The sequence below is a fragment of the Notothenia rossii genome (genome assembly GCF_949606895.1).
Source record: "Notothenia rossii genome assembly, chromosome: 8".
Taxonomy (NCBI): Eukaryota; Metazoa; Chordata; class Actinopteri; order Perciformes; family Nototheniidae; genus Notothenia; species Notothenia rossii.
The window spans coordinates 15,684,765-15,699,572 of NC_136906.1; the positions used below are offsets into that span (position 1 = coordinate 15,684,765).

General features: G+C 40.0%; 2 protein-coding genes and 1 pseudogene across 5 annotated transcripts in view; 2 read left to right on the forward strand and 1 right to left on the reverse strand.

Annotated features, from left to right (window-relative positions):
* Positions 1 to 4,193, forward strand: part of prkcab (protein kinase C, alpha, b) — a 119,169-nt gene extending 114,976 nt beyond the window's left edge. For both annotated transcript variants that reach the window (XM_079646493.1, XM_079646492.1), the window contains one exon: positions 2,023 to 4,193. In XM_079646493.1, the coding sequence (XP_079502619.1) occupies positions 2,023 to 2,187 (165 nt within the window). In that variant the 3' untranslated portion in view covers positions 2,188 to 4,193. The remainder of the gene's footprint in view (positions 1 to 2,022) is intronic.
* A 544-nt stretch (positions 4,194 to 4,737) lies between these two features.
* LOC307017066 (uncharacterized protein) lies at positions 4,738 to 10,057 on the reverse strand. 2 transcript variants are annotated; one of them, XM_079646499.1, is made up of 4 exons: positions 9,903 to 10,057; positions 8,430 to 8,472; positions 8,177 to 8,247; positions 4,738 to 7,557 (listed from the first exon to the last, which is right to left on the reverse strand). In XM_079646499.1, exons 3-4 carry the CDS (start codon positions 8,226 to 8,228, stop codon positions 6,332 to 6,334), a joined length of 1,278 nt encoding a protein of 425 aa, XP_079502625.1. In that variant the 5' UTR covers positions 8,229 to 8,247; positions 8,430 to 8,472; positions 9,903 to 10,057; the 3' UTR covers positions 4,738 to 6,331. The 2 variants fall into 2 exon arrangements, with proteins under 2 accessions (XP_079502625.1, XP_079502626.1); XM_079646500.1 differs by having other exon boundaries at positions 9,898 to 10,056.
* Positions 8,525 to 14,808, forward strand: part of LOC307016138 (voltage-dependent calcium channel gamma-5 subunit-like) — an 8,706-nt pseudogene continuing 2,422 nt past the window's right edge. The window contains exons 1-5 of the transcript XR_013810543.1: positions 8,525 to 9,304; positions 11,769 to 12,014; positions 13,031 to 13,117; positions 13,586 to 13,726; positions 13,821 to 13,965. The product of XR_013810543.1 is annotated as a voltage-dependent calcium channel gamma-5 subunit-like (transcript). The remainder of the gene's footprint in view (positions 9,305 to 11,768; positions 12,015 to 13,030; positions 13,118 to 13,585; positions 13,727 to 13,820; positions 13,966 to 14,808) is intronic.

The following is a 14,808-nucleotide window of genomic DNA, read 5'->3' on the forward strand; positions in this document are numbered from 1 at the left end:
GCCTCAGATTTATTATCATTAGACGAAATATGAAGGGGATATTTCAAGCTTGTTCTATAAATAAGTCATTGGGCTTTTTTCTCATCAACTTAGATTTGTTAGAACATTTTTTTCAACTTTAATTGACTGAATTTATTTGAAAAGTGGGCTCATTAACAAATGAATGCAACTGTATAATATCTGTTTTTATATATATATATATATATATATATATATATATGTAAGAAGTACAAGACAAGACAAGCACAAGTTTCATTTGAGGGCCATACTGCATTATAACTTTTTGAATTTGCTGAGGGCCGATTCAAAATGGTCCGCGGGCCGCATTTGGCCCCTGGACCGTATTTTGGACACCCCTGAGTTAGACGAGTATCTAAAGGTTTCAGCCTTTTTAAAACTAATGTACCTTTTTGGAAATCCCCAGACATTAGTTCATGTCGGAGCTGTAGTAGAGGAGCACATGTTTTATTTAAAAACACTGTAACTTTGGCAGACACTGTTCTCCTATTAGCTTTACTGACATTAAAATAGATTCAAAAATGGATCCCTTTGGAGCTATCACAGAAAGAAAGAATATTATTATCAGCATACGAAACACCAAAAACGTTTTCTCTGTGGCAGCAATTCACATTTTTAGTTGACATTTTCGAAGCAGTGAGATTATTGGACAACAACATTGTTTGAAAGAGCCCCTGTTGTTGTTCATAGTATTACTTGGCATTTCTCTGCTGCTTCCCACTGGCTATGGTGTTCCTTGAATTCATGAATTTATTCTGGCCACACACACTCCAACAAAATGTATTGAGCTTTGATAACAAAGAACGAGACAAACAAGCAGGTCTTAAACCTGATGATTTATTCAATAGATCATTTCCATCAACTTTAAGCTCGCTTTTCCATCAGCAATGAAGGGCCATTAGGTATTTTCAGACCCACAAATATATGTTGGATGACGATAGAGACTAAAAATAGCAAATCACCAGGACCAAAACACTCTTGAATGCATTGCAGTTGAAGAATTGAAGTACTTCCTCAGAGAGTCTTTAAGTGTGTTTGCATGAATGCGTGCACATTGTATATCTGCGTCCCATTCACCCTCAGTGTGATGGTTTCATGCAGCCAGCAGGGCTTGAGGCAGGGTCCCAGCTGCAGTCAGCCTGACACCTGCCCCCCGCCCCCCGCCCCAGACACCTAAATCTCCGCCTGTCAACACAAAACACACACTCTTTTTCAGTTTGTGGACCCCTGCATAGTCCCCTCTACCCACTGCGCCCGAAGCAACACCCACCATGTCATGGAGGTTTATAAATAGCTCTCTAACGGCAGAGTTCCCTTTGCTTTCACACAAGGACCACAATAGCTGCATGGCTGCACAGCGGAAGTATCCGTCTCCACTCACAAAGGGAGGGGAAGGAAAACATTGCTAAAAGAGGATCCATCCATTCAGGAGGTCTTCGCGTGGTGTAGCACATTTGTGAGCTCATACGCGGCGTCATTAATCGGCCTGAAGGGACTAGCAAACAAAAGACCCTTCTGAGGCTTTCTGTGATATTACCATCTCTGGATATTACAGCTGGAAATGCCTGACATTCTTGCTCCCCTGAGAAAAGAGCAGGCGCTGAAATCACCACAGATTTGTTTTTGAACGACTTATTCTAAAGCATTTTGTCTCGTTATCTTGTAAAAGCGTGATGACTATGCTGCTACTGTGTACTGTGCATGTCACTGAATATGTTATATATATATATATATATTCAGCTGGAGACACATGACAGCCTCAAGCTGCACTCACGCTGATGACCTCCACTGTGCATGCTTAGGGTTAGGACCTGATCTAATTACAACTTCTGCCTGGCTACACATCAGGCTTCGACATTGTCCTGCACCACCTTCCCTCTGGGAGCGAGGGCAGCTTTCTATTAAAAGACTTGAGAGGAAATGTCGTTTGATCATGAACCCACAGTGCAGTTTTTGGTAGAGTTTTATAGCATATAACACCTAATCTCCTTTTATCTCTTTCAGGGCGGCAAAGGAGCAGAAAACTTTGACAAGTTTTTCACACGAACACAGCCCATGCTGACCCCTCCCGACCAGCTGGTCATCGCCAACATCGACCAGAGCGAGTTCGCAGGCTTCTCCTTTATTAACCCTCAGTTCATCCATCCATCGCTGCACAGCGTGGTATGAGGAGAGAGCGGAAAGACAACACGAAAGCATGAACTGTCCCTGACTACAGGATCCTTCCAAACTCTACAAAAACAATCCCGCCATCAAAAGACTCTCATTATCCTCTACAGTGTTCTGTCTGCTGGTTATCAATATGTGTGAAGAAAAATAACATGGCACTGATATTTTCTTTCCCTTAACATCTCATATAATATGTTCTTAAATCAAATCTCGAACTGTGTTTATCCGAACCTGCAGCCTTTTATTCTTGTGTATGAATGTGTATATGAGTTACTCAAATGTTCCTTTCTTATGTTCCCCGTCTTAACTACGCAACAAGCTGCAATGCACGACAAGAACGGAACACATTTTTCTGCTCTGTCCCGGCTTTATCTACTTCTGAACCGCTACACGTGTATTTTATATTTATATACTTAAAAAAAAGAGGTATTAGCCTATACTGTTACATGAGTGCCAAAGGAAAGGTGGGAAGTAATGATTTCTATTGCAGTTCATAAAGTCATCACGATGTTTTTCCCCTCCCGACGCACTAAAACCCCTAAACAGGGCATGTTTCTTTTTGTTGTTTTGTACGACGTGGAGCTATAGCTATAACTCAACATAGATAACCAGGAACACATTCTGCTTATGCTTACAGTTGCAAGCTGTCTAGGCCTTTTTAATGCAGTGCAGTTCAGTAGGGTCAGAAAACTGTGGATCAAAGAGACAATGTTTTCAAGTATAAAGATGCTATTTCTATATGCACAAAGCAGATCTCTGTTGCATGCTTACTTTTCTGACTCTCTGTGAGCAGTAGACTAGGATGCAGTACACGTCTGGTATCATTGTAAAGTTTAGTAATATGCTATAAACTATGTTAATATATACTTGTTGTATGTTTTAAAAAGTCTTATTCTGGTTTGTAATTGTTCATCAGAAACAAGGTTTTCTTCCCGTTTTATGTCCTGCTTTTACATCCAGAGAAAAAACCCCTCTATTCTATTGTATGTCAACCTTTTTTGTTGTTTTGTAAATATGTTTCAAAAAGAGAAGTTACTTGCAGATTTTATACTACGAACTGAATGTGCTTTTACTACCGTAGACAGTTTGAACATTTCTATGTTTAGAGTACCCCTAAGAAGAGTATATCTATAATGTTTGGCTGAATCTTTGGTAGCTTCGGTATCAGCAAACCTTGTATTTCCACTATTTATCCATCGTTTTCTACTACTCAGTGTCATGGCGAATATGCAGCACCTACTGTGCGTGAAACAGTTGAATGCCCTCTTGCCTTGGTCGTCTCAGGGCCGACTCCTTCTGTAACAAATTCAAAACAGCGCAACGGTACGAGGATTTCGGAGCCCTCTGTGGCTGAAACATGTCTTCTCTAACTTGTATAAATTGTGTGCATGTGTGAGGCGAGGCCTGATCTAAGCATGAGAAAGACCCCTGCATGAAAACGAGATCATGGAGCATGGAGTTTCCCCACCTTGTTGCACAGAATAAGACAAAACCAACAAGCATTGTGCGCTTCTCTTTTCCTCCCACCCAGTGTCATGTAGTCTGACAAAACAAGACGAATATGTGTAAATGCTTCTGTTGGCTTTTTGTTTACTGGTGCCAACCCTGAGTCCTTTTGCTCCCGGACCTTTTTATTAGGCTAGGCACACAATGATACAACAGTAATGTTTCATAAAACTGCCAAATTGACTCTTAACCCCTGAATTAGTTGCTGAACATGTAGACTGATGTCGCAGCTGTCACACCCGGACCAAAATGTAAGGTTAAGAGAAAAGTGAATGTTTACATGTCTCACATTGAGAATCTTTATCGGAGCAGAGGAAGCAAACGTTTGGACCCACGGCAGAGATAATCACACATCAGGGTAGAGTACCACTACAGTTAGAGCCACAGGGAACTTTCTATGTGTTTCCTTCCACTGCCCCTGCTTTTGTTAACCTGATTCTTTGTTCCTCTGTTTGTGGTATGATGGATACTGTGTATTAATAAAGTATGAAAAAGATTAACCTGCTCTGTTTTATTTTGGCTGTAGTTCTGCCTAAATCGTGTGGATTGATGTCTATATTATTGTTCTATAAAGATATTGAGGTTTTTAGTTAACATCCAATATTTTATATGTAATATTATTTCAGAGGAACAAGGTGTTATTGTTAATATTCTGGTAGTTATTTGTGAGGAAAAAAATCCCATTATTTCAACAATTTAGTGTGCAAAATGTCATATTTGATATCATGCATATTTCAACATGTGGACTACAGTTCATATATGTGATCACACTGTCCAGAGCAAGAAATCATTTACATTACATTAGAATAAATACAGAATAAGTACCGTGTGCAGAGTGCATTGGTGTTAAATTACTATGAGGCATTAAGAGACTACACAGCCAATGTTTTTACTGAACTTAAATCATTTGTGAAATTAGCTAAATATTTAATGAAAATGCCACTGTGTTGTTTGTATTATAAGGTTATGTAACTGTCTGTAGGTAAACAAAGGAATAGACATCGACTTTAAGAAACGTAAAAAAATACACCAAATTTTAGAAAATAAAATCAACATTTTATTTCAATCTTACAAATTAATGACTTCTTGTTCAAAATACACAAAATGGAAATATGTCGACTAACTTATTACTAGCTTATTGACTTCAAAATAATAATGATGTACAGGTCATGACACACATTTACTTATGGTGCCAAAAATCAAGTAAATTAGGAAGTTTACATCATGACGGTCCCAAGTTATAAAAATACAAAATAAAAAGCTTTCCATACTGTATGTAACAATATGACAAAGTGTTGCTTATTTCCACATCAGGCAGTTACACAGAAAACATCATCAGTCATTAGGAGTCTTGTTTGAGAGAATGTTTCAATATTCACTCATTTTAAGCTCCGTTTTGGTCTTCACCAACTCCTGAGAGAAACATCCGGCTCTTTAGTTGCTCATGCTTCAGCTGGTCCTTTCATTTGTCCTTCTCCTTTGTGCATCAGCTATTTATACGGGTTTTTTTGTGCTAAAGACCGCTGCCTTTTGGGGCTGAAAATGGTGCCATAAAAGCAGTGGGTGAACAAACATTAAAACTTTACAATGAGAAATATTCAACAATAATTCTCTGTAGGCTCAGAAGTGACCTGTTTTAGACTTTTTACACTGTAAAATTTAAAATACTAATGTAACCAAAACATTATGTTCACATGTAGTCCCCTCTTTACTCTTAACATGCCACATGCAGGTCAAAGTTGAAAATCACTGTTTGATATCGCTCTGTTTATATATGCTAGTATGTCCTGAAAAAAAAGGTAGTTCACCCCAAGATCACATTATTCATTTCAGAAATGCAGATTGTTTTGAGTTACAGTACAGTAGCTATTCGGAACAGAGGTGATATCAGAACTTCACCTCTCTCTAGTTTCAATTTTTGTATCAACTTTCCAAAGTTTCAACTTTTGTTCCTTCTTAAATCATTTCACAGAACTGGGAAGTAGAACCGTTTCACAGTTACAGTCAAACTGACTAATACTACATCTGAACACTGCATGAAAAATGTCACAATCAGTTTATAATGATACACTTGAAAGTATACGCTAGCTCTATTAAAAAGAAATGTAGTACTACTACTCAGATGGGAGTAATAAAATACTTTAAAATAAAGAAATAAGCCCATTCAAACAATATGGAAGTAAATCTGAAGAAGCCTACCTAACTGAACAAATGTCAAAAACACTTTTTCATTTACAAAATTGTATTCTATGTTTTAAACAGCAACTTTTGGGTCAGTCCAGGATGGTTCCTCTGGTCACAAACTCCCAAGTAGGGCTGAAACTAACTATTCCTCATTGTTCATGAATCATGGTCTCGAAATGTCAGAAAATTGTTTAAAATGTTGCTCAGTGTTAACCAAAGCTCAAGATGACAATAGAAGACATCTTGTTTTTACCAGAACTAAAATATATTCAGTTTACTGTCAAAGAGTAGTAAAAAAAATACAAATATTTTCACATTTTAGAAGCTCAAATCAGGGAATATTCCATTTTTATTATTTCATATTTGGTAACTAATCCCTGGCTTACATCCTGAATCAGGGATTTGTTTGTATTGTCCCGTGCTCGTTGGATGTCTTTGTGTTTCGCCCCACCTCCTATTCTACCGACTCTTCCCAATCAGAAGATGCATCACTTCCTTCTGAATGTTCGGTGAGGGTGGTCTTGAGCTTGGCATCCCTTTGTCTGACTGAACATCTAGGGAGACCCCTCTTATGCGGGGTGCCAACATCACTTTTTGGACTACCTGGAGGACGACCCCTTTTTTTTGGGGTACCAACGTCACTTTTTGGAGTACCTGGGGGACGACCCCTTTTTCTGGGGGTGTCAACATCCCTGCTTGGTGAGGATGAAGAGGCGGGTAAACTCTTGCGAGGTCTTCCAAGCTTCTTCTTTACTTTTGGCGCATTCAGCTCCTCAAGGGTGGGCAAAGGGTATTTTCGTGGCCTTCCCATTTTGGCTGGAACTTTTTGGGGCGGGCTACTCTCAGGCTGGCCTTCCTCATCGAGCACCTTCTTTTTGAAACTGACTTTCGGTCGACCCATTGCCTTCTTAACTGGCGGTTCCTGTTCATCTCCGCTCTCCTGTACGATACTTTGTCTCGGCCTCCCCATCCCTCTTTTAGCCGTCTCTGGGGTTTCATTTGATGTGTTCTGTGTCGACCCCTCTGGTGTTACCACCTTCCTAGGTCGACCTTTCTTCCTTATTGGAGAGTATAGGCTTCCATCATCATCATCATCATCATCATCCTCTTCTTCCTCACTGCTCAACTCAAACCCCAGCGTCGGTCTCTCATTCTCTTCACTTGTTAAACATTCAAACTTGTGCTTCGTGGACCCTTTTGGACGACCCTTTGTTGGTATTTCAGAGTCTCCCTTCGTTGAGTCTTTGACATCAGCCGTCTCAGAATTCCTTGGCCTGCCTCTTTTCTTAGGAGATCGGACTGTCGGACTTGTAAGGCTGTCTTCATTACTGGCCGGTTCCTGGGAAACTTGAGTTTGAACAGAAATGTCAGCATGGACATCTCCCGATTCTTCATGCTCTTCGTGCTTTGTGAGTTTTGGACACCCTCTTCCCCGAGGGGACTGAGTTGTGCCATCACTTGCAATCCCTGAAACCAGCTTCATGATGTTAACATTGTCTGTAACACAAATCTTCAACTCATTGGAACCTTCTGGCATCCCCACTCCTATTTTAGTGGCACTTTTGTCAGACATGTGCACAGTGGAATCTCCCTCAATGCTCCCCAAATCTCTTTGTTGCGTGGCAGCTGTCGATGTTTCCTCTTCACTACTGTTGCTGTCAGCTTGGATTACATCTGTAACTGCAAATTGAATATTAAAAAGCACAATTGGGGGTTATGTTTGGTCCGGACTGATACAGATTATTAATAATAAAGGAGACCAAAAAACAATAGAAACAAAATTTAGAATAAAGCCAACTTCATCACACAACTTTGTTTAGAGGCATGTAATCATATATTAAAGGTGGGGTAGGTAATTTTGGAGGAACCAGCTCGAGTGCGCTAGAATTTGAAAATACACAGCCGGAAGAAATCTGCTACTTCCTTACAGAGCCCCTCCTCCAACACACACGAACGCGCACATGATCAATGAGGGCACGAGATAAGTTTGTGCACGAGATGGAAGGCTGACAGGCAGGTAGGCAGTCCAGTTACTTTAGTCGGGCCGGCTAAAATGATTGGTCGTGCCTTTTACAGTACTACGGCTTCCACAGATGACATTTTTTTATGGACTTGTTGTCAAAGCACTTCAGATATTCATTGCTATCGGGATGTTAAGAGCATTCCATGGAATATAACAAAAAGTGTATCTTGAGCCGGTTTCTCAAACTTACCTACACCACCTTTAAATATAATTATGAAATATATTTTTAGATCATTTTCTATTGTATAAAAGGAAGAATAAAAAGACGTCTCCTACCATGCTGACACTTTTCGCCTTCCTTACTCTGTGTTGAGTGCAACACACCCATTCTGCACTTTTAGACCTGACTGCATCCATTGAGGGGAGAGAAAGAGAGAACATGTAGTTAACATTTGGATAGATACAGGACTACAACATATTATGAGGGAAAAAGAACGATCTGGAAGTAGCAACATAAAAAAATGCTGCTTGGTGAAACTTAAAGGAATACTTCAACTACAAAAAGACCATTTGTATATAAATTACTCACCTTGAATTTTCGAATGAAACTTCTGACATGCCTCCACGGTAAACTAGGAGGAAGAAAAACAGAGAAAATTCTTGATGAATTTAAGTAAATGGGAAATCTACAAAGAGATACAAAACTGACACGCTAAGGAAACAAAACATCTCAACCCTTTTTTCAAATCTGTAAAAGAGAGGTTACTGGACAACCAAACTTGCTGTCATATTCTGGAGAATAGGTCATGTCATTGTTTGTCATACTGTCTGAGCATATGAGGTTTTATCTTTGCTTAAGTATGTGCTTATGTCTGCTGTGTGTTAATAGCTTTTAAAGAAGGGCTTTTAAATGGGTACATGTGCTTTATATATGCCGCAAACGTTAGTCAATTGTGCTTAGTGTTTAACTCCTGCTAATGTTCTTTACCAGGGCTTATGTGCTGCCAAGTGTTTTCTCTATGTGTATTTGCTCATCTATGTTTTCTTTCAATGCAATCAACATGCCAGGGACTCATACTTGTCAACCCTCCCGATTTTCGCGGGAGACTCCCGATTTCATTGCACTCTCCCGGTTTCCTCCCGGGGTCATATTTCTCCCGATTTCTGACCAAATCAGATTTACTCAGGACTGTTTCCACTCGGAATTTAATACAGCTACACCATTGTTTGGTTTCCATGGTAACACGTCTCTTTAGTAGCGCGCGCAACTCAAAGTCTGAGAGGGTGAGACGGATAGTCACAGAAAACAGAACAAGAATCGACAACTACTCTACTCTCTGCTCACTCCTTTCCTGTAAAATACAGGTCCAGCCCACACATATGCTCCATCCAGGATGGTGCTACAGGCTGCAAGGCAGTGCACTTACAACTACCATAGTTGGCAACTATGAATAAGTCTCTATGGTATGGCAAGTATGAATAAGTCTCAATGGCTAAATCTGGCACATTTACATGCTGGACATAAGTGCTCATGTTAAATAACGTACATTGTTCCTTCTTAAATCAATAAAAACAAAACTGTGAGCCGAACGTCTCACGCGAAAAACGAACCAAAATAAGTTACTAAGAGACTCGAATGACAACAAAACGGCACAAAACAACAGCAAAGAGACGCTTAACTACGAGTAAGTATAGAATAACTACAAATGGGCCAAACGACCACAGACAACAGACACAAGGCGACAGCAATGAGACAATACCACAGAGAGATGCCCAACGACTTGAATGGGACACAAAAGGACAACAACGAGATGCTAAACAAGTGTAAACTGTGTAAGCCTTGCTTCTGTTTAATACAGGTGGAGGGGCCTTTTGAGTTTGTGTGCCCATGGCCCCATTGTCTCAGTATCCGCCCAAGCAAAGCGTAATAATTGTCTCCTAAAGCTCTATTTGTTTAAACAGCCGTTCGCCATTAATCTGGAGCAGATGGCTTTCCAGGTTATCTTCGAAATCGATGGCGGGGTGACAAATATAAAATAAAAAATCAATAAACATACCTCACCTTAAAGAAATCCCCAGTGTGATTCAGGTTTCATTTGAAAGATTAACCAGATAGTCGTGACCTGCGAATAAAGACTTAATAAGAAATGTAATGCTTGTTTATTTTTAAACCACCACTTCCGGTCATCCGTGACGCTTAGGAGGCTCTGAAGGAAACTGAAGCGCTGCAGAGATTTGGTTCCGCTTCAGCATCAGGTAAAGCAAGAAATGCAACATTATAAAATAAACTTGCCAAATTGGACAATTCCTAGTAGGTACACATGATGAAATACAAACCACTACCTCAATAATAATAATAATACATGTTCAACACGAGCTCAATATATTTTTTTCAACCTATTTTTTTAGAACAAATAAATACATGAGGCATATACCTCGCTTAGAATATATATTTGAATTAAAAGCAAATGCAAGAAATCCCATGTACAGTCATTATTTGTGCATCTTTTTTTGTGTAGTTTAATTTGCTGTTTTTACTGTACTCTTGGTGTACAGTTTAATTATTATTATTGTTACTATTATTATTATTATTATGTTTAATGTACTGAATATTTTGTAATTCCGAACCAAGAATTTCCTTCGGGAGAAAAAAGTATTATGTTATCTTATGTCATCTTATGGCAGCCATAGCATTGTAGCCAATAAAGTTGCCATTACTGATCTATTGTTCAGTAAGTGTGTTTGACATGCAGTTATGTATCTGTTTATATTGTTCTGCATTCATGAACTTCCTGTAAGAGCTGTCCTTGGTCCTTAAGCAATCAGGCATTACTCTCTCTTTCTCTCTCTCTCTCTCTCTTCTCTCTCTCTCTCTCTCTCTCTCTCCCTCTTTCCCTCACCCCCACACTTTCTTTCTCTCTCTCTCTCCCTCTCTCTCTCTCCCTCTCTCTCTCCCCCTAACCCCCACTCTCTCTCTATCTCCCACTCTCTCTCTCTGACTCAGTCTGTTCTGTGGACAGTGTTGAGCACTGACGCACTGCTGCATCGTCTCTTGCTTCTTAAAGCTTCTCTCGGCTTCACTTCTCTGAAGGAATTAGTTGGAGTCGTTTTCTCGCCATTGAACTATTTCCCCGTAGTTTTACTACAAAACTTTCTGCACCTTTCCTTCACGTGCGTGACAGACACCGAAACTTCAGACAGCCACGTAAGAACAAGTGTTTGCATGCTTTAGTCACATGATTTTATTTTTGCAACCTTTGCTGTTATATTTGATGGGTTTCACATATTCTCCGATAACTATGATGTTTGTTTTGAGTTCTTTTAATCTCAGTTGTTGCATGTGTGTCGTGTACAATGTCCTGGTTACTACACTATACTAACTATAGCTAACATGTACTTTAGTAGTAGTAATTTATTGAGGCTCACCATAGGTTATTGCACTGTAGATCATGATATTATAGGGTTGACATTGACGTGTTGTCATTCACACTATGCTCAATAGTTTCAATGACACTCTCAAGTCCCCCCTTGGGGGAAAAGCTGGCTTATCATTGCAAGAAATGTGTCAAATGTATAACTGGTGTTGAAAATTATGCACCAATGTCAGAGACAATGTATAGACTATTTTTCATTGGAGACATATGTGAATATATATATATTTTAAATAAAAACTGCTGGAATTAATAGAAATAACCTGAAGCATATAACACTCTTTCATAATTTCATGGTAATATGAATAGTTGTGTGTCTGTATTCATTTGTATTTATCTAATAATATATTGTGTGAGTTTTTTCCTTTTTCGACCGTGTCCACATCCAACTTTCCTAACATTTCTGCCATTAATTCTTCTTTCTCCCCATGTCTCCTCATCCAACTTTTCTTACATTTCTACCAGTAATTCTTCTTTTCCCTTTTCTCCTCCTCCAGATTGCTTTTTGATTGTAACCACCACAGCTGGAAGCTCCCTCACTGTCACCATGAGCTCGTGCAGCAGGAAGGCCCTGACTCTGCTGAGCAGTGTGTTTGCTATCAGTGGCCTGGGGCTGCTGGGAGTGGCGGTCAGCACCGACTACTGGTTGTACCTGGAGGAGGGCGTCATTCTGCCTCTGAACCAGAGCATTGTCATCAAGACCTCGCTGCACTCCGGCCTCTGGAGAGTCTGCTTCCTGGCCGGTGAGGGTTGGGTCTGGGGGGATGCGCTGCCACGATTTAGGACAGGCATTTGGCAGTGAACCTTGTTTTTAAATCAGTATTGTTCCTCAGATACATGTAATGGAGTTTAGTGTGGTAAGATCTTGGTTCAAGGAGGTCCATTCACACTGCACAGCTTTTAAATATGGCAGAGGCAGAGTCAAAATCCTGTCACACTCACATATCATCACTGCATCAGCCAGCTTTGACATTCACACAGAATGACATTCACAATGACTTCATCAGCGTGAGCATTCATGCACGTGTGTGTGTGTGTGTGTGTGTGTGTGTGTGTGTGTGTGTGTGCGTGTGTGTGTGTGTGTGTGTGTGTGTGTGTGTGTGTGTGTGTGTGTGTGTGTGTGTGTGTGTGTGTGTGTGTGTGTGTGTGTGTGTGTGTGTGTGTGTGTGTGTGTGTGTGTGTGTGTGTGTGTGTGTGTGTAAAACAAGGTGCGTTCAATTTAAATTAGTCCTGCAGAATAATTATACAAACAAAAACACACACACACACACATACTTACACCTTTAAGTCTTCAGAGAATGATCTCATCTCATCGTGCCACAGATAACTTCCAGCTGGAGTCTGTATGTGACAATGATGAAGTGATAATAATGACTGTGTAGCTGTCTTGGCAGAATGTGATGTAATGCTTATGTAAAGAAATATTTTCTTAGGAAAACTTTAAGTTCTGAACTAGGAGAGTTACTCCTGAATATGTCTATTTAAAATACAAGAAAACAATCAAGGTTGATTTATGGGGGATTATGATGCCTTTATATGCAGGCTATGATACATGTACAGGACATATGAGTCGGATGAAACCTATCCTCTAAGAAGAGAGGAAGTAAATAAGTGTTGTTTCAAAATAGTTAAACATTCCTTGCGTCAGCAGCTGGGGTCTTCTTGGTCCTGTCTGCCTGTATTTGTCCTTTTCTTTGTTTCCCAGTTTCTCTCCTCCTTTCTTTCTCACCTCAGTTTTGTCTATTTGTTTTTGTCTTAGGTGAGGAATCTGGTCGCTGCTTCACCATCGCCTACATCATGCCCATGAATGTCCAGTTGACGTCAGAGTCCACAGGAAGCGTGCTCAGTAAGTTACTCCCGCCTAAATAACTCAAGGTGCCCCCCTGGGATTGTACACATAAACAGTGTTTGGCCTTTTCATAAGAAAAAAGTGTTGTTTTCTAACACGGCTTGTGAGTCACCTGAACCCTGTAGCCTCGTCCCTCTCCAGAATACCTACTACCTTTTTTTATTTTTACAGACAATTCATCTCAGATGTCCTTCAGTGAGGCTCAGTGTCAAAGCTTTACCTCAAGAATAATCCACTTTAAATCAGTGTAATCTCTGATGTTGTACAAATCTGGCCAAATAGCAGACAATGATTACGTTTCTTTTCTAAATATTTCAAGATTGACTGTTCCCCCTTCCTCCAAAGAGACCACTTTTCTATCCAAATGAAGATACATCAACCAAACATTCCCAAAGTTCCTCTCCTCTTCAACACCCATCTGTTGCATGTTTTGGTTTAAAACAGCAGTTTTCCTCTTCTCCTCAGAGATGATTCGCTCGGCCACTCCGTTCCCTCTGGTCAGCCTCTTCTTCATGTTCATCGGCTTCGTCATCAACAACATCGGCCACATCCGGCCTCACCGCACCATCCTGGCGTTTGTCTCTGGGATCTTCTTTATCCTCTCAGGTACTCAGATCTTCTCTCTATTTCTAGTCACATTTCTGCACTCTCTTCTTTGTGTTTTTGTCCAACACTACATGTTAATGTATCAACCTGTCAGGTCTGGCTCTGGTGGTGGGTCTGGTGCTCTACATCTCCAGCATTAATGATGAAATGCTGAACAGTATTAGGAGCAGTGAGGCCTATTTATCTACAAGTACGGCTGGTCCTTTGCCTTCGCTGCCATCTCTTTTCTGCTGACTAAGGTGAGTGACACATTGACATGTTTAGCTGTTGGGTATCGTTGTGATCAAAGCACAACTTACAATATTTGAACACAGTGTACAACATATGAAACTAAGAGCCTCTTACATCAGTGTACAAACATACACCAAAACATTACAAATGTACTACCCTTTTTAGTTGTAACTTAAATGAAAACTCTTTCAATGCACTGCTGATCATTTTCAAAAATGAGCTTGACTTTGTTGTTGCAAAAACCCACCCTCCCTCCTTCAATGTCCACATTTCTGACAATATGAGCCTCGTAAAGACATGTGTCTTTGAAGTGCTGTTGCATCTGTACCTTCTAAAAGTGGCCACCACCTTCTTAAGTCATGATGGTTTGCTGCCCTGCAGTGGTCAAAGATGGGGACTGCAACACAAAATAGTGGCTAACAAACATTATGGTTGATATTACTATCAATAATTACCACTTATTACTAATTTGATATAAGATAAAGAAATAACAATGTTTAGGGTGATAACTTTAAAACCATCCAACTGAATCATTCAAAAACAAATTAGTGGAAACAATCAGTTTAAGGTGCAGACAGCAATTTGTATCCCCATTTTTCTATTTGTTTTAATTCAGCAGTTATCGTCTCACAGTTCTTCAGCTGTCTATTCTTAGAGAATGTATAAAGAGAAAGGCATTGGGAACAACATTTTGGTGCTGTGGGGACTTGTTTTTATTGCAAACTGAATTGTTTCAACATGAAGGCACTTCTGAGCACATTCTTTTTTTCCTTTAGTTTGATTTGTTTCCTTGTTTCAATCTAATGTGTCCCTCTACCCCCTGCAGAGTGCAGGCGTCATGTCCGTCTACC

Bases quoted from the DNA above. Each gene is read 5' to 3' on its own strand.
- LOC307017066 (XM_079646499.1), bottom strand. From the start codon at position 8,228: ATGGGTGTGTTGCACTCAACACAGAGTAAGGAAGGCGAAAAGTGTCAG. The intron at 7,558-8,176 runs GTAGGAGACGTC...TTCAATTTGCAG, and splicing joins AGGCGAAAAGTGTCAGCATG to TTACAGATGTAATCCAAGCT.